At 40.0% G+C, this 19,237-nt stretch overlaps 1 protein-coding gene across 4 annotated transcripts in view; it reads right to left on the bottom strand.

Annotated features, from left to right (window-relative positions):
• Nucleotides 1-19,237, bottom strand: part of BCAT1 (branched chain amino acid transaminase 1) — a 104,720-nt gene that overhangs the window by 28,810 nt on the left and 56,673 nt on the right. For all 4 annotated transcript variants that reach the window (XM_045873747.3, XM_054507146.2, XM_064591495.1 and 1 more), the window contains one exon: nt 3,339-3,502. In XM_045873747.3, the coding sequence (XP_045729703.1) occupies nt 3,339-3,502 (164 nt within the window). The remainder of the gene's footprint in view (nt 1-3,338; nt 3,503-19,237) is intronic.

Raw genomic sequence — 19,237 nt, 5'->3', positions numbered from 1 at the left:
TCCTAGGCACTTTGTATTATCCTGCTCATCCTCACAGATGAGCTGGGTATTACTGCCCTAACTTCATAAATGAAGAAACTGAGGCATAAAGCAGTTAAGTAACATCCCAGGACAGTAAGGTTTTTAAGCCAGGTCTATCTGACTTCAAAGCTTGTATTCCAAGTACACAATGAGAGTAAAAGTAAATTAATTAATTAATTAATTAATTAATTAATTAAGATAGAGTGGGGGCAGGGCCAGTTCTTTCCATATTAACAATGAAACTAACAGATTGGGAATAAAGATGTTGATATGATGAAAGACCTTCTTCTAACTCAGTGCTTCTCAACTTTGGCTTCACATTAAAACATTCCAATGCTCATAGAACTACCCTATGACCCAGCAACTGCACTACTAGGTATTTATCCAAAGGATACAAAAATAGTGATTCGAAGGGGCACATGCACCCCAATGTTTATAGCCACAATGGCCACAATAGCCAAAATATGGAAAGACCCCAGATGTCCACTGGCTGATGAATGGATAAAGTAGATGTGGTATATAAATACAATGGAATATTACACAGCCATTAAAAAGAATGAAATCATGCCATTTGCAATGATGTGGAGGGTATTATGCTAAGTGAAATAAGTTAGGTAGAAAAAGACAAATACCATAAGATTTCACTCTTATGTGGAATTTAAGAAACAAAACTGATGAACACAGGGAAAGGGAAGAAAAAATAAAATAAGATAAAAACAGAGAGGGAGGTGAATCATAAGAGACTCTTAACTATAGAGAACAAACTGTTGCTGGAGCGGAGGTGGGTGGGGAGATGCGGTAATTGGGTGATGGACGTTAAGGAGGGCACTTGACAAAATGAGCACTGGGTGTTATACGCAATTGATGAAGCACTAAATTCTACCCCTGAAACCAATAATACACTCTATGTTAACTAACTTGAATTTAAATAAAAATTTTTAGAAAATTCTGATGCTTAGGCTCTCGCCGTGGAACCCAGAGAGGAGTAGTTGGTAAAGCTGATTTCAATTTGTAACCACAGGTGAGACCCACTGTGCTAGAACTCTCCTTCAGCTGTGTGCCATTGTATTACTTTTCTCACTTATGCATATTTAGATATAAAAGAATAATATTATCTCTAATGGCTTCCAAAAAAGTGAAATAATCTTAGAATAAAAAAGAAAATCCTTCTCTCTCTTCCTCAGATTTACTGAGAAAGCAGTTAAATCTCCTTGAGCTGAGGAGAACCAATAGCTATTTAATAAATGCCAGTTGACTACAGAGGTCCTAAAAAACTTGGAAGGTAATCGTTGAAGTAATTGCTTTAGAGAAGAAGCAATAATAAAATCTAAGGGGGCTGCCAAATGTCTTTGCCAACTAAATAGGTTGATACTAAATGAAGAATCCTGTGTTTCCCTTGCACTTCTTTGGCTAAAATCCACCCTTTGGGTTACTGCCCTCCCACTTGTCATTTCTGCTTTTATTTATAAGATCCTATATTCTCTTCTCTAAGAGCCTTCACCCCAACTTCCATTGATCATGGTCCACCTGAGCCTAGTGAGTCGAAGTATTAATTTTTTTATAATAGACTTTATTTTTTTAAAGCAGTTTTAGGTTTACAGAAGAAGTAAGCAAAAAGAGTTCCCCTATGCCCTATCTCCCACTTCAGTTTCCCCATGAACCTCTCACGTTAGTGTTCACTTGTCATGACTGATGAGCCAACACTGATACGCTACTATTAACTGAAGCCCATAGTAACATTAGGGTTCACTCTTTGTGTTGTACAGAAAAGAACAGTTTTTAATTGGCCTTTAGTGACCATGTATTCGGTTGATACTGCGTTACATCATCTTTATAATAAGTAACAACCTATCCCCAACACTAAAACTAAAGATTTCCCTGCAATTTCTCAATGTCTCCATGTGATCTTTACCCTGGGCAGGTAGGGGGGAGTTGGAAAGCAAGACTGAAAGAGGAAGAACTAGCGTATTATGACCTCTTCATCAAGACTGATTTACTGGAACGTGAACTCTAGGGGAAGTTCTAATAAAGTGATATATATGGTGTCAGGAGTGCATATGCTTTGGGAAGAAGTCTGAACAGGTGAAAAAGATATCAAGAGAATGCACAAGAGTAGTCGTTTCAACCTGCCTGGCACAGCACATAGTCAGGAAGGAGTGCTCCACGCCAAAAAGGAAAAGAAAGGGACTTCTTGGTTTAATGGACTTCATTAGGATTTCTCTAGCTGAGAGAATGCGGCTGCTACAAATGCAGCGAGGACAGGACCCAGAATGTTCTAACCTTTTTTTTGGGGGGGGGGGTAGAAAAGAGAAAGAAAATACAGAAGGACTCCAGAGGGTTCAAAGCCAGCTGTCAGCGTCTCTCCCACACCCTAGAGGCATGTCCCCCATACTCCCAGGGCTCCCTGAATCTGCACGTGTTCCCCGAGCCCAGAAGCCGCCACCGCGTCACCTCCCAGTGAGCTGCCTGCGTATGGGATACATATCAGCGCTCGATGTACACGAAGGAAGAGCCCCCTGGTTAACGTGGCTATTCCTGCCCACACATAGGGGCATTCTCCTATCAGGGCCAAGTGCACCGCTGAAATTGTCTAACACTTTTCAAATGCTCTTTTATTTCCAGCCAGCTACATATGGCCAATGAGACCGGCCTGACAGAGCCAAAGCAGGGCTGTCCCTCAGCCAGCTGGCAGCAGGTATGCCTACAATCTGTGGCAATGAAGACGGCGCTTGAGTGAAGCGGGCACCTTCCCCAGGAGGACTCCTTGGAGCCAACTGAGCACCTCGGCCCCAGCAGCAGATGCTCTTTAAGGCCCCCTGTCCGCCTGCAGCCAGAGCACCAGCCTCCAGAGGCAGTGAATTCAAAGCACTAATGTTATTCCTGCTTTAGTTATTTATTTCAGTTCTTGCCTATCACATTCGATGGTTCTCCCTTCAAAGAGTCACAGGTTATCCTTTGAACTGGCGCAAATTTTTTTTTTTTTTAAAGAGTTTATTAGAGAGAGAGAGACATAGCACGAGCGGGGAGGGGGAGAGGCAGAGAGAGAAGCAGACTCCCCCTGCTGAACAGGGAGCCTGATGTAGGGCTGGATCCCAGGACCCTGAGATCATGACCCAAGCCGACAGCAGACACTTAACCGACTGAGCCACCCAGGTGCCCCTGAACTAGCGCAATTTAACACTGAAGAGCAAACACAAAACAAAAAAAGGGCCTTTCCACTTGAATATTAACATATATACTTGGGCTGATTTGAGATGGCGAAAACTCAATGGTTGTGAGGGACTCTTTCCTTTAGAAAGAAACTAATATTCACTTACCCTCCCATCTTGCAGTCCCCAGTCCCACCTTTCCAGGCTCTCACGTACTTCGGATTGGCCCACAGGGACACTGGCTTAAAGGTTCCACTTGAAAAATAAGGTCCCACTGGGCTCAAGATTACAAAGAGCAGGGCTTTGGTAGGCTTCTTGACTCCAAGAGAAGGCTGTAATAGAGTAAAAGTACACACAACTGTTAATTTAAATGTAGACACCAGTCTTCAAGTCTAGAATAGATCTGTAACTATCTCCCAGAGGCACTGTCTAAAGCACAGGAGCTGTTCCTTCTCAAGCTGAGTTACACAAAGCCAGATGGTCTTTCAAGAAGAAAACACAAAGAAAGGAGTGCTGAGGATTCATCTTGCTTTGCCTTCTGAGCTATGATTTTAGGGGAAAAGCAAATTTGTCACAATTTTTTGTGAGCAGGGCGAGAGGAGAAATGTATCTTTGACAACCAGCTATGTAACACCTTGCATTGATTGGGAATTGAAAAAGGGAAGAACCCAGACATGATCTTCGTCTTTGGAGAGGAAATGCAATATTTGCTTTTCTAACTTCCCCTTCTGTGTTCACAGATTACTAACCACTTCACGACATGCCAGGGCCTCCCACAGGTGGTGAGTACAAGTGAGTGTGTCATTACTACACCCCCCGGTCACAGACAGCAGACAGCAAGAGCGGAGCACCACTAGAGGCAAAGATACCAGATGACATCAATATCCCCCCAAAAAGCCAGAGGATGAATGACAACGACAGAACATGGTCTTTCCCCACAAACACTGGGAAGTCATAAGCCAACCATGCAAAACTGTGTTGTCTCCAGCACAAAACAGCTGTAAGTAATTACTCAGTTGTTTTCTAAGGAGGAAAACTGAAAGACTGAAAGCTTTGAGGGTTGTGTATTATAAAAGCAAAAAAAGGCCACTGCGCTATTCTATGCGATTCAAGACCATCAGGAATAAGAAAACAAGTCCAGGACTATTACAGTGACAGTCTCAGGATATAAAGTGCTTATGTCCAGTCTTCAGCAGAGTCCTGTCTGACTAGATGGTGGTAAGAGTCTGTCATGGTAAGAAGAAGAGACTCAATGACAGCTGACTGTGTGCCTTTTGTTTTGTTTGATGAACTGGCTAAAGTGGGTCTGGGGATTTTTTTTTTTTTTTTTTTCCTGAATGTCATTCTATCTCCCCTCTACTACCTATTGGCCCAAGGCCCTCACTCACTACTTATGCCCATATCATCAAAAATCAGGTAGGTAAAATATTCATGGGCATAAAAAATGTATTTGTATATGTGTACATTGATGCCATCTGAAAGGCACGCAACCCTCAGAAAATGGGAAGATGATTCCATTTGCATTCCATGGAACATGAGACCAAGAAAGGCTTGGATGGCCAGAGTCAGCAAGAAACAACAGGTTTTGGTTTTTTACTTGTTTGGATTTGTTCTTAGTTGGGGCTAAACAAGACTCCCCTACCAGTAAAGAGTGAAAAGCCTTAAAGCTTCATTTGCCTTTTTTTTTTTTTTTAATTTCATTGTTTGGGAGAAAAAAACTTCAGAATAATAATACTTACCTGTCTTTCTTCCCAGCTTTGATAAAAATTGACTAACTTATCTCTACACTTTTATGAACCCTATTAGTTAAGTAAATACAATGATTCTTTCTTATCAGAGGAGCTCTGAAGCTTAATACTTAAAAAGTATTAAATGTTCCCGGGCCCTCATATTGAGTAATAAAGAGAAGCTTCCCAACATAACTTAGATATCCAATCTGCAGCACAAAGCCTCAGTAGTTTATCTAGCTTCTAAGTTTCCGAATAAATAGCTTATTTGTGGACAAACTGATAAGCATTTTATTAGATACCACACAAATGTCTGGACTTTTTTCACTCTAAACTCATGTATTTTTCACAACCTGCATTATACTAAAAGCAATAACTTATCATCATGGAAATTTTGTTGTGGGATAAATTTCATCTTATTCATTTCCTTCCCCTGACGTTGACAGGTAAACTTGCATTTACTCCACTAGGTGGTGGTATAGAGAGCACAGATGGAAAAACGGAATAATCTCATGCATTAAATCTCTGGAAGAAAAAAAAAAAATCAATAAACCTTTAAGTAACACTTATTCTTAGCAAGCAGATAAATTATAGATGAGAAGTTTTCAATGCTGAGAGATATGTTTATGTGTACTAACATTTTATTTTCTGAAATTTAAGCAAAGCCAACTCATGTTTTTTTTACAAGTATTTCAAGTACTAGTGTCGATCACAGTTTGGCCACCTTCATCCTTAAATGATTACTTATATTGATCGTCTTCTCATGAAAAGAACTCTGTGACTTTACTGCAAATGGTCAGATGCTTCAAGAGTGAAAATAAATAAAAGGTAACTGGGAGGAGCCTGGGGACTGGGTCTGTTTCTAGCCTCAGGAACCATTATCTGTTTTGTCTTAATTCTCCCTTCTATTCTGGAAAGCAATTTAAATTCTGTGCTACTGCTACAATTAAGAGCAACTTCTTCTATAATATTAATTAAATGCTAGGAAACATACTTCTATGATGACCTGGTCAGGCTTCTGTTCAAATAAAGCAAAAGCCACATAAATAAAGAGAAAATATGAACACCTGATAAATTGTGTAAATGTTTCAATAAGTCTCATTTCCTTATGAACATTTTTTTTATTCTTTTTTCTAGTTTCCTGGATTATTTCATTACATATTGAAGAGGGCTTTAAAAAAATAAAAGTCATGGGAAATGAGGAATATAAAATCTCACAGATGCAAATTATATAACTTCTCAAGGGACCATACTGACTTAAGTTGAAATTCTTTTTTTTTTTTAAATATATATATTTTTAATTTATTTGCGAGAGAGAGAATGAGAGACAGAGAGCATGAGAGGGAGGAGGGTCAGAGGGAGAAGCAGACTCCCTGCCGAACAGGGAGCCCGATGCGGGACTCGATCCCGGGACTCCAGGATCATGACCTGAGCCGAAGGCAGTCGCTTAACCAACTGAGCCACCCAGGCGCCCTTAAGTTGAAATTCTTATGTGTACAAAAAAAATACTCATCTTATTTTATATTATATCTCACAAATACATATATAAAGGTATTAAGTACCTGTATGTTTTGCACAAAATAACAAGACACTTGGGTGTGATGGAAAATAAAGTGATGTATTCCAGTGAAAATCACCACTTCTGAGTCAGTTAGAAAATTAGTGTATAAAAAGGCAGAATTTCAGAGGTTATGTGAACGATGGCAGGAAGTGTCCCAGGAGCTGAGAAAGGTACTAGTCCTTGTTGTGGTATGGGAGGTAGAGAAGCACAGCAGAAAGTAATTCTGTTTAAGCGAGACAAATATGGGACAGAAGAAATAAGATAACTGGGAACAACAGGAACATTTTTTCAAAAAGAGTGGCATGACTTTTTTTTTTTTTTTTTAACTCCAAGAAGAGCCTACTTTGTTTTAGAGGGGAAAACAGTAAAGAATATTGGACTGAGGGGTGCTATAAGAGATATGGAGAGGACCAGGGGTCCACGCCAGGCCTTGAGTGTGTGAGTTACAAAATGGAGGGATAACAAATTCATGCAGTTTTTGTAGGAAAAACTAGTTGGTGAATGATTTAAAAACCCTCAATAATTACACAGTTTTTGTTTTCTAAGACATTTCACAGTTAAAGCCTCATCTAATCCAACAAGCCGGGAAGTTAAGGGTTATAACCGTTTTTACGTTGAAGAAACTGAGACTCCAAACCAATGACTTGCCCAAGGTCTCAGTTATTAAGCTCTAGACCTTTTACTCTTAATCCAGACCTCTTTTTATGATATCAAAGTTTAAAACAGTAAGTGAAGTACACAAGATTTCTTGCTCTCGAAAGAGTTCAAGCCAGGGCGTCGCTTCCTGCTACCTCAGCCTTCAGCACGGCCCTCACACTCTGTATGGGCACCTCATGCTCAAACCTCCTCAATTTCCTGCCTCTACACGTTTTCCTGAACTACTCTCCCTACCTGGAACACTCTCCCCCTCCCCTGTTATGGACTGAAACGTGTCTACCCCCAGTGTGACTACATTTGGAGCTAAGGCTTTTAAGGAGGCCATTACGGTCAGATGAGGTCGAGAAAGGGTGAGGCCCTAAATCCAACAGGGCTGGTGTCCTCCTAAGAACTGGAAGAGACATTAGACCATGAGCTCTGCACTCCCTCTCCAGTCCACTCGCTCCACACACACAGAAGGCTCTGTGAGGACACAGCGAGGTGGATGTCTACGGGGAGACCTTACCAGAAACTAACCCTGCTGGCACTTTGATCTTGGACTTCCAGATCATCTCCAGAACTGTGGGAAAATTAAATTCTAGTGTTTAAGACATTCAATGTGGTATGCCGTTATGGCAGCCAGAGCCGACTAAGACATCCCCTCTCTTTCCTAAGTAATACAAACCCTTCCATCTCAATTTAAATGTCATTTCAGAAAATGAGCCCCTTCACAAAGTTAGGTACTTGTGTTACATGCTATTACAACACCCTGCACTTCTGTCCATTTAGATAAAATGTCCATCACACTCACTTACAAATAGCTCTTTAATTCTCTACCTCTAGCTAATCTGCACACTCGGTGAAGGGCAAGGCCATCTTCGTCCCCTACAGAGCACTGTACCTTGTTATACCAGGTTTACTATATATCTGTTGAATGACTCTTCATCTTATAAGAAGTTGTTTATAGAAAGGAGCTCTGAAAACAACCTAGATGATTTGTTTGCCATATTTGAACTACTGATGCTAATCCTCCTATGTTGCATTGACACCAAAGAGAAAATGTTCCTTTGTCCCCTGCCTTATTTCCTTTAGTGCTGACCTCGAAACTAACAGAATTCATATGTAGACATTCAAAGAATACCATGAGGGAAGCTAAAGTCCAGAAGTTTCTGAGGCTTGCTATAAAATGGGTAGGGGAATCTCAGGCCTGTTCAAAGAGAAAGATAGTATATATTTAACACTTGACAAAAAGAAGGCTAGCATTCTTTTTTTAGTTTTTAAATAAGAATGAACTTAAAATTTAGAAAGCACACAGTTAAAAGAAAACTTAAGATAAGGGGAAAAGAACACCTACCTAAGGTTACATAAATGCAGTGATAGTGACTGCTTATAGCATCAGTGTAAGGGTTAAATTAGATAAACTGTGGAAAGCACCCAGAACCTCCTCTTTTTCAAGTATCCAACAAACAGTAAGTATTTTTGTTTTTAAAAATACTCATTTAGAACAGTAATAGTGGTATATAAATTCAGTATGTACCAATACGCAAAGCATGAAGGCGACATTAGAATGACTGTAGATGGGACCATGGAACTGCATTCAACACTCAATGTTGAAATTGTGGAGAATGAGCACTTGGGAAAAAGACAGGATTATTATACCAACATCCCCGGAAATACAGCTTAGTATATTTGAAATCAACGCTACATAAAAATTTAGCATGGATTATTAAACAACGGGTCAAGAAAACTTGATAGGGAAGTACCCAGGAAGAGCCAGAATGAGTCACTCTTAGAAAAACCATGCTTCATTTCCCTTTCTGAAATGACTAGATCAGGGGTCAGCAAACTTCAGCCTGCTTCCTGTTTTTTAAAGTCTTATTGGAATACGTGCATTCATGCATATCTGTGTTGCCTATTGAGGTTTTTGTGCCACAAAGGCAGAGATGAGTAGCTGCCTGACTTCACAGGAAAAGTTTGCTGACCCCTTCTCTAGAGGACAGGAAAATGCTACGGAAGCATTTTCCTTGTATCAAGAATGGCCTTAAAACCAGGATCTCTTCACTGACCTAGCCGTAGCGCTCAGACTTTGACTTTGTGATTCCATCAAGTTTGTTTCAGTTGACTGGGCCAAGTGCACAATGGGCCTGGAATAGAGAGACACCTTAGACCACCAGCACAGGGAGCTGACAACTGCAATGAAGATGTTCCCCAAATAGGCAAGTCCCAACCCAGCCAACCAAGTGAGATCCTGAGTGGGCAGGTGCAAGGGAAAGGATGCTACACTCAAGAGAGCCCCAAGAACTGACCACTGGATTTGGCAACATGGAGGTCGATGGTGATCTTGACAAGCATATTTCAGTGGGAGTTGGGGTTGGGGGCAGTCAAAAGTCTGAATGTTGTGGATTCAAGAAAGAACAAAGGGAAACGAGGTTATGATGGCGAGTATGTACAAATCTTGTGGGGCATTCTGCATCACAGTGGAGCAGAGAAACAGATGCACTCTACTTCTGTCCCCATCATCTAGTCACATATCACTGCCTGCCTGTACCATCACCCTTAGAAGTTGAACCATGACAGAAGAAGACCTTGGGAAATCTTTTCAATATTTTAACAATCAATTTTCCTTTTCCTCTGGATCATTCCATCAGCTTAGATATATGTCGTAGTATCTCCCATCTAAAACAAACACACTCCCTTTACCACGTGTCCCACTCCAGGACAACCATCTCACCAAGGACTTTCATGTTGCCAAATCCAATAGTCAGTTCCTGGGCCCCACCTCTCTGGTCCTGTGGGCAGGATTTGCCACAACTGATCACTGCTTCCATGTCCCTTACTGGCTTCTGGTATACCAAGCCCTCTTGTTTTTCTTTCTACCTTACAGGCTGCTACTTCTCAGACTTCTTAGCTGATTCCTTTTTATCTCCCTTTCTTCTAAATGTTGGCCTGCCCCAGGGTTTAGTCCTCACCTCCTTTTCATCAGTATCTAGATTTCTTAATAACTTCACTTAGACCCTTGACTCTAAAGGCATTATATGTTAAACACTAGAATGTATTACTTAAATTCCAAACTCTCCCCCTGAATTCCAGACTTGTAGATCTGCCCACTTACTTGATAACTTGAGCTTAAATTACCATGCTCAAAACTGAACTCTAGATTCTAACCATCATTGCTCCAACAAAATACGCAAGAAAAACCTCTTCCCTCACTCTTCCCCATCCCAACAAATGGTCACTATCCAGCTGCTCTGGCCCAAAGGAAAACTTGACCTTTCTTTCATATTCACATCCAATCCGTCAGAAAATTTTGTGAGTTGCAATAAATATCCTTGAATATATGTCTTGATGTGAACTAGGGGATAGGCCTACAACATAAATTCCTTGAAGGAAACCTGCATTTTTAAGATTCCCAAATTTAACTGTCCCATTTTATTCAATTTACTAATAATAGTTCTTACGTTTGCTCTATCAACATGATGGGTGATGAACAGGACCCTGGTTGCATAAATTACGCTACCACATTTCATTGATTCTAAGATGTCCATTTCTTCCTCACACTTAATGTGTCTGCAATCCAGACTCAGCATTTTACAATTGCTATTGGCGAAGTAGCACTCATGGAAAAGCTGGCATGGGAAATACCATACATGTTGAGTTTGCCATTTAAAATGTCTTTAAAAAGTTACAGTACGATCTGGCACTGAAAAGAAAAATTACTGAACAGAAAGTGCAAAAACAGGAGCTGGACATATATTTGATGTTAGTCAAACAAATATTCGTAGTAACATGGAACAAGTGCAATTGAGTATTTTCCTGCAACGCAACATCCAGTCTTTTCATGGGACCTCTGGTAGGAAGAAATCCATATGAAGATAAAGCTGTGTTAGTTTTTGTTATTAAGCTACATGCAAAAATAAAAATGCCTATCGCAAGCCAAGCGGTGCAAATGATGGCAGGAAGAATTGCAGATGTCCTCTGGAAACACACATTACAAAATAAATAAATAAAAGGATGGTATGATTAATTCATGAATCAGCCAGGATTGTCAGGAAAGTACTGCATCATAGTTTAGCAATGTTTTTCCATTTCAATGCATAAAATAATGGGTGACTTATAATTTATGGCATCCTGTATTCAATTAAGTGATATATATGTACAATGGAATACCTTCCAGCTAAGAAAATGGGTAAAATAGAAGTAGATCCATATGTACTGATATGGAAGAATCTCTAAGACAAATTATAAATGCAAAAACAATAATACAAACAAAATTGTTCATAGTATGCCTGCCATTTATGTAAAAAAGAGACCGAGAGACAAAAACACAAATCTATATATATAGAGAGAGAGAGAGAGAAAAGGTACAGCTGGGGAGCCAAAAATAGCCTTCTTCTATGGAAACTTAACATATCAACAGCCGGCACTGTAAATCAGGGAAGAAAGGACAGACCACTCAGTAAACAGTAATGGAATAATGTGGTATCCATATGGAGAAAAATAAAATTGAGTCCTTCATACAAAGTTCACTTCCAAATGGATTTCATTTAAATGGAAAAGCAAAACTCTAAAACAGAAGTATGACCTTGGAGTAAGGAAGGATTCCTTTAAAGCACATAAAAGCCACAAAATACATAGGAAAAAAAATGTAATTACATTAAAAATAAATACTTCTTTTTTAAAAAGATTTATTTATTTATTTTAGAAAGAGGGGGAGGGGCAGAGAATGAGACAGAACCTCAAACAGACTCCGGGCTGAGCACGGAACCCAATGTGGGGCTTGATCCTACAACCCTGAGATCATGACCTGAGCCGAAACCAAGAGTCAGATGCTTAAACGACTGAGCCACCCAGGTGCCCCCGAGACTGCTGTTTCCTAAAAGATACCAGTAAGAGAGTGAAAAAGCAAGACTAGACACAAAATCAAGCCACAGACTAGAACACTCTTTGCAATACATTTATCTGACAAAGGATGTGTCACAGAATGGAAAATTAGTACTTGTGAAATATATCCCTGACCAGGGGTTTATACCTAGAGTATATACTCTAAAAAAATTAAAAAGACAAATCAATTTTTTTAATGGCAAAAGACTTGCACAGGTACTTCCCCAAAAGATTTTCGATACACAATAAACATATAAAAAGGTACTCAACATAATTTGTCCTCAGGGTAATAAAAATTAAAACCACACAGAGAAAAAATAAAAATAAATAAAATAAAATAAAATAAATAAAACCACACAGAGATAAGACTGCATATATCGGAATGGGTAAAATTGACAAGATACTACCAGTGTTAACAAGGACAGGAAGCAAATAGAATTCTCATACAATGCTGGTGGGAGAATAGACCGGTATAAGCATTCTGGAACTCTGTTTTGCAGTATCTAGTAAAGCCAAACACACGTATATCCTTCTACTCAACTTAACTCCTAAGTAAATAGCAAAGAGAAGCAAGTACATATGTCCATCCTAAGACATGTACAAGGATGTGCACAGCAGCTTTATTTATAATAGCCAAAAGTTAGAAATATGCCAATTGTCCATCCATAGTAAAACAATCCCATATTTCAGGGCAGGAGGTAAAAGGAGGAGAAAATCAAGAATGAACTACATAGCGAACCATGGTTAGTTGATTCTGGGGAAGGAAAGGGAATCAACAGAGAAACATATACAAAAGGTTTCAATTGTACTAGTCACTTTCTAATCCCAACTGTACTAGCCATATTAATGTTAACTAGGTGTTGTGTGCATAGATTTTAATATTTAATTCTTTTCTTTAAACTGTCTGTGTGTGTGTGTGAATGTGTGTGTAAAAATCTTTGAGTTTGGGAACCTGAGCAAAGCCACTTTTGTAAAAAGAAGGATAATAGTTAATGTACAAACACATGCATGCAGGTAGAGGTATGACTATGTACACTTCTAGAAGGATATAAGAAAAGCTGGCCACAGGAATGTTTTGGAAGGAGGCAAACTGTGGAACTCTGGATCAGGATGAGAATGGAAAGGAAGCTTCTTTACCCTTATATACCTTTGGTACTATTTGAGTTTGTTGCCAGATAGTTTTGCCTCCTCCAAATCACTCCTTTACCACCCCAGAAAAATACCCTTGTGCACTGTTGGTATGAATGTAAATCGGTGCAGCCACTCTGGAAAACAGTACAGAGACTCCCGGACAAATTAAAAATAGAAATACCATATGATCCAGCGATTCCACTTCTGGGTACTTATCCAAAGAAAACAAAAACGCTAACTCAAAAAGATACAAGGAACTCTGTGCTTACTGCACATTATTTACAATAGCCAAGACACAGAATCAACCTAAGTGTCCACTGATAGATGAATGGATAAAGAAAATGTGGTGTATATATATAATGGAATACTACTCAGCTATGAAAAAAGAAGGAATCTGGCCTTGCAAAACATGGATGGACCCCGAGGGCATTATGCTCAGTGAAAATAAGTCAGACAGAGAAACACAAATACTGGATATCATTTATATTTAGAATCTAAAACAAAAATGAAAATACACACAAAACAAGCTCATACATGCAGAGAACAGATTGGTGGTTGCCAGAGGCAGGGGCAGGGGGTGGGAGAAATGGGTGAAGGGAATCACAATGTATAAACTTCCAGGTACAAAATAAATCAGTCCTGGGAATGTAACGTACAGCACGGTGACAACAGTTAATAATACTGTACTGTACATTTGAAAGGTGCTAAGAGAGTAAATCTTTCAAGTTCTCATCATAAGAAAAAAAATTTGTAACTATGTCTGGTGATGGTTGTTAACCAGACTTATTGTAGTGATCAATTTGCAATACATGCAAGTATTAGATCATTATGCTCTCCACCTGACAGTTAAACCTGAATTAAAAAATTTTTTTTGATTGACTTATTTGTCAGAGAGAGAGAGTGAGAGAGCACAAGCAGGGGGAAGGAGAAGCAGGCTCCCCACTGAGCAGGGAGCCTGATGCGGGACTCAGTCCCAGAACCCTGGGATCATGACCTGAGCCAAAGGCAGACGCTTAACCCACTAAGCCACCCAGGCTAAAAAATTATTTTAAATAAAAATAAAATCCCAGAAACAGATGGGCAAGTTTGCACGTGAGAACTGATATTCCTAAACTTGGAAGTATTGTAACTGAACGTAAGATGTAGGAGTGTGTTATGTAACACGTGTGTGTATTGTATGATAGTGTATGTTATGTAGTACAGAATGTATAACATATTATAATATCTGGAGTGATTAGGTCAAATGTAATTCAGAGCAGGAAAGCTGTTAGCTCAGAGAAGGAAAGGAAATAGACACAAGGTGAACTGATACTAGAACAAGATGGGGAAGATCTTAGTGGCCCTGTTATATTTCCACACTAACCACTGTTATTGAGCTACAGCCCATTTCTCCACAACACGGACCTCCCTCTGTCCATACACATTCATTTCGTGGGTTTCTATTATGAAAAGTGACTGCTGCACCAGGCACTGAGCTAGCTCCCTGAGAGCAGAAACGTGGCTTTTGCTCAGCACTGTTTCCCTAAACCCAGCCCCGTGGCAGAGAGGCTAAGAGCACAGGGTTCTTTTTTTTTTTTTTTAAAGATTTTATTTATTTATTTGACAGAGAGAGACACAGCGAGAGAGGGAACACAAACAGGGGGGGTGGGAGAGGGAGAAGCAGGCTTTGCCGGCCAAGCAGGGAGCCCGACGCGGGGCTCGATCCCAGGACCCTGGGATCATGACCTGAGCCGAAGGCAGACGCTTAACGACTGAGCCACCCAGGCGCCCCCAAGAGTGCAGGTTTCTTATTTCATCTCTCTGGGGCTCAGCTTCCTCATCTCTAAAATGACACCAGCAGCTCCTACTCACAGGGTTGTCGTCAGTGCCCGGAAAGCACCAAGCACCATGCCTGATACTTAGGAGAGCTTCATAATGCCCGGGGTTGGTGACCGTATCAGACAAGTTACTGTATTTCATCAAAAAGAACCAGGACTTCCCTGAAAAGCAGCAGAACTTTCCTGGATTGCAAAAGTAAGATGGGCCAAGGGCATCTTGCTGGGAAACACTAACTCTTTCAAGAATTCCCTGGGTTGTATATTGTCAAACTGCTCACTGCAGTATTATGTAAGGTAACAGGGGAATGGAATCCCAGTAAGGGAACTGGGACAGGTGTGGCAGGTGTCCGGCATGGAGAACTTTCCAGCACTCAGAAGTGATGGACTGGATATACACACAGTAACCTGCACAAAAACGAAAACAACATGCCTTGGGAAAACGTTCAGAAACAGGAGATCTGTAGAACAAAACCATTTCTAGAAATTAAAATGCCAGGCATACAAAGTAATAAGAGATACTTAAAAACACACACAAACTAAAAGAATATTCATTCAATATATGAGATGATTGATGATTGCTGGGGCGGCGGGGAGGAGGGGGGTGAGGAGATGAGATGAGAGTAGGGAATGAAGATGGAAGGGAATAAGAGCGGGACCTCAGTGCCCATGATGGGAAGTGCCATGAACTGAGAGGTAGTAACCAGCTGCACCACAAGTGCAAGAGTAAAAATGAAGATAACAACAACAATCATCCCCTGTGGTAATGATGAAATGGACAAGAACAGCCTCATGAGGCTGTCCATTGGTAGGAGTGGACGGTAGCTGATAACAACAAGCTGATTATCACAGGCTACAATCAATGCAAATAAGCTTCAAACTCAAGGTCTGAAGATACTTAGATGGGGCTGTTAATCTGAAGCATGTTAAGAGTTATGTAAATGAGAATTTAATATCGTTTATAAGCAGTGGAATGAATGAATGAGTGTATATATATATGTATATGTGTGTGTGTGTATATATATGTATATGTATATGTGTGTATCCTATATCTCAAATAGGATTGCAAAAGAGTACATTAAAAGTGTGGACAAAACACAAGTTATAGGATCACAAATCACTGCTATACCTAGTTTTCAAATCTTTTCAGATTCTTTCATTTATAGAGGCTAATTGTGAAGAGAAATGATGGTAAGATACAAGATATATAAGCATAAATAAAGGCAGTGAATAAAGGGAATTCTTTTCATGGGAACTGTTACGATTATAGGTTACATTATATGTGTAATATAAAGATTTTACAAGGTGATAAAAGGAAAAGAAAGACATGTCTATGAAATTTATGTCCTTAAGCTCCCTATGCAGTGAACCAGAAAACAAGGAGTGGACCATTTGGCAGCAGGAGTTTTATAAATGCGAGCTCTAATGAAAATGTCATACTGAAAGATTTCCAGAAGTTGTGAATGGGGAAATTGTTTATGTGAAGTGAATGAAAATGTTCTGCACTGTTCAGATTGTATTCTGTGCATCCGAGCTTGGAATTAACCAAAAGCAGACTGCTTCTCTAGTGGAACTCATCCTCAGAAATTTATTTAGGGGCGCTCTGAATGTAGAAGTATGAGTTAACGGAATATAAGGGATTCCTCACCTTCCACATGAGCCAAGGTCAATCTGTCTAGCCGTACAGCTGAAAAAGCCCAATCTGCTGGTAGCTTGCAGATCTGTGGCATCAGCCTGGGACCTGGTCAAAGTGGCTGAGTGGGCTGACTCTCGACCATCAGACCTGACCCTTCTCCGTGACATGGATTCTCAGCCCTGCTGCTATTCAGTGCTGCCTCATTCCACCATCTCTCCAATTATCTCCAGTGGGATGAGAGGATACTGAGAAAAACTGGAAAAGTGAAAGGCTGAACGCCGTGATCACATGGGATTTCAGAATTCATGCTCGTGCCTATTTTGGTATAGATTGAGGTCAAAGCATTTGTACACTTACTAGAATCACTAAGGAAATAAAGCCTGTGTCTGTTTGTTTGTATATTCATATAGCTGTACCTGCTTGGAGTTACTAAATAGAGTGAAGTTGGATAAAACAGATGTTAAAATAGCAAAACCCAGCTTCTTCAGATGTAAGGCTGTTTGGCATCCAGTATTGAAACGGACAGTCATGTAATTTTAACTTCTTGTCTAATAAAGGGAAAATCTAGAAACTGTTCATGTAAATGTTCTTTATTTAAATATTAGGCTTTCAGATTTTATCTTAATTTCCAATTGACACATAATCAGCCGTAGTCTGAAGCACTCCAGCTTTTAGTTTCTCTTTAAGTTTTTAACTACCTCGGGGCACCTGGGTGGCTCAGTCGTTAAGCGTCTGCCTTCAGGCAGGTCAGGACCCCAGGGTCCTGGTCGGCTGGCTCCCTGCTCAGCGGGAAGCCTGCTTCTCCCTCTCCCACTCCCCCTGCTTGTGTTCCCTCTCTCGCTGTGTCTCTCTGTCAAATAAATAAATAAAGTCTTAAAAAAAAAAAAAAAGCTTTTAGGGGCGCCTGGGTGGCTCACTCGTTAAGCGTCTGCCTTGGGCTCAGGTCATGATCTCCAGGTCCTGGGATCGAGCCCCACATCGGGCTCCCTGCTCGGCGGGGAGTCTGCTTCTCCCTCTCCCTCTGCCTCTCCCTACTGCTCCTACTCTCTCTCTCTCTGTATCTCTCTGTCTCAAATGAATAAATTAAAAAAAAAAAAAAGCTTTTAAATAAATATTTCAGAAGATACTAAAGGGATACTGAAATTCCTTTTTTAATGAGAAATCTTTTGGTAACATGAATGACTTTACTCTTTAAACTTTTTACAAGAGGTTTATGTATTAATGTTTAGTATTTTGTTTAATAATATGAACCTTATAGGAAAAAATATTTTTTTTTAAATTTTCACCCACTGGCAGCCTGGTATTTTTTATTGGCAAGCTCTACCCACTGGTTATATATTAATAGCTAATTACAAATGTTCCAATAAAATACTATTCTGTTTACTATAATCCTAAATCTAAAAGGATTTTTTTTTTTAAAGATTTTATTTATTTATTTGAGACAGAGAGAATGAGAGACAGAGAGCATGAGAGGGAGGAGGGTCAGAGGGAGAAGCAGACTCCCCGCCGAGCAGGGAGCCCGATGCGGGACTCGATCCCGGGACTCCAGGATCATGACCTGAGCCGAAGGCAGTCGCTTAACCAACTGAGCCACCCAGGCGCCCCAAATCTAAAAGGATTTTAGCAATGGATCCAATTATTATCAGAGAAGGCTGGAAGACATATGAAGAATTGCATAAAAACATTCATACATAAGTATTACCTATGGAAATTAATAAAAACGAAGGGTCGGTTAATTATAAAACATGTGAAGAAGCAGAATACTTTGCAAACATAATGAAATTCATAAGTTGAGAGTAGAACCACTCTCTTATTCCATGGCTGCTACCAAATCATACTGGGCGTGAGAAGGAATAATTAATATTAGACTGTTATATCATGGCCCCTAAAAGTGAAAACAACACCCTGCCCTTGGGATGAAGTTGAGCTTTCAAAGATGTAAATATTTCTACCGGGTGCCAGTTTGCAAACCCAGGAGCAAATAAAGCATTAAAGACTGCTAGACATATACTTAATTCTTTCACAAGGCTTGAGATGGTGATACCCTTGAAAGTAGTTAAAGAAATCCTTGGAGAATTTGTTTAAATGCAGAGTCTCTGATCCTGGCTCCACAGATTTAGATTATTTGGATCTGGACTGGAGCTCAATACAGATGAGTTTGTTGTAGAATACTGAATATTCTATACACACAAGAAGAGAAACTGGGCACATGAGATCAAGGAGGGGCTGATATCACGTAATAAATTACCCCGACATATATTTATTTGCTCACTCAAAGAAGTCAAAATACCTCCTGGATTGAAGACCCACTTAATCAATTAATCTAACCATGAAAAGAACATGAAAGAAAAATGTGGATGTTAGCCAGCAGTAGACAAGACCAAAACATCAGATAACTGATACAGAGGTGAGCCTGCAATTATTCTGTGAAGCCAGTGACAAGACAGAGCCATCACGAACCCAAGTAACATAAAAAGGCCAGCAAAAGTAGCCACCCCTGATGAAAGAGGCCCAGTAGACCAGAAGCCACTGGGCCTAATCCTCCAGCCAGCACCGCACTTATCAAATGCAGCCACCATGAAAAGACAGTGCATGATAATTTACCAGACTAGATTGTAGAACATCTGTGTGGTGTACAAATGTTTAAATCCATATGGTTTATTGAACATTGTATTATGCTT

This window comes from Mirounga angustirostris, unplaced genomic scaffold (genome assembly GCF_029215605.1).
Source record: "Mirounga angustirostris isolate CCGP_5_RB_7025 unplaced genomic scaffold, mMirAng1.0.hap1 SCAF_5, whole genome shotgun sequence".
In the NCBI taxonomy this organism is placed as follows: domain Eukaryota; kingdom Metazoa; phylum Chordata; class Mammalia; order Carnivora; family Phocidae; genus Mirounga; species Mirounga angustirostris.
Note: the sequence above shows the minus strand (reverse complement) of the source record. Positions and strands in the feature narration are given on the sequence as shown.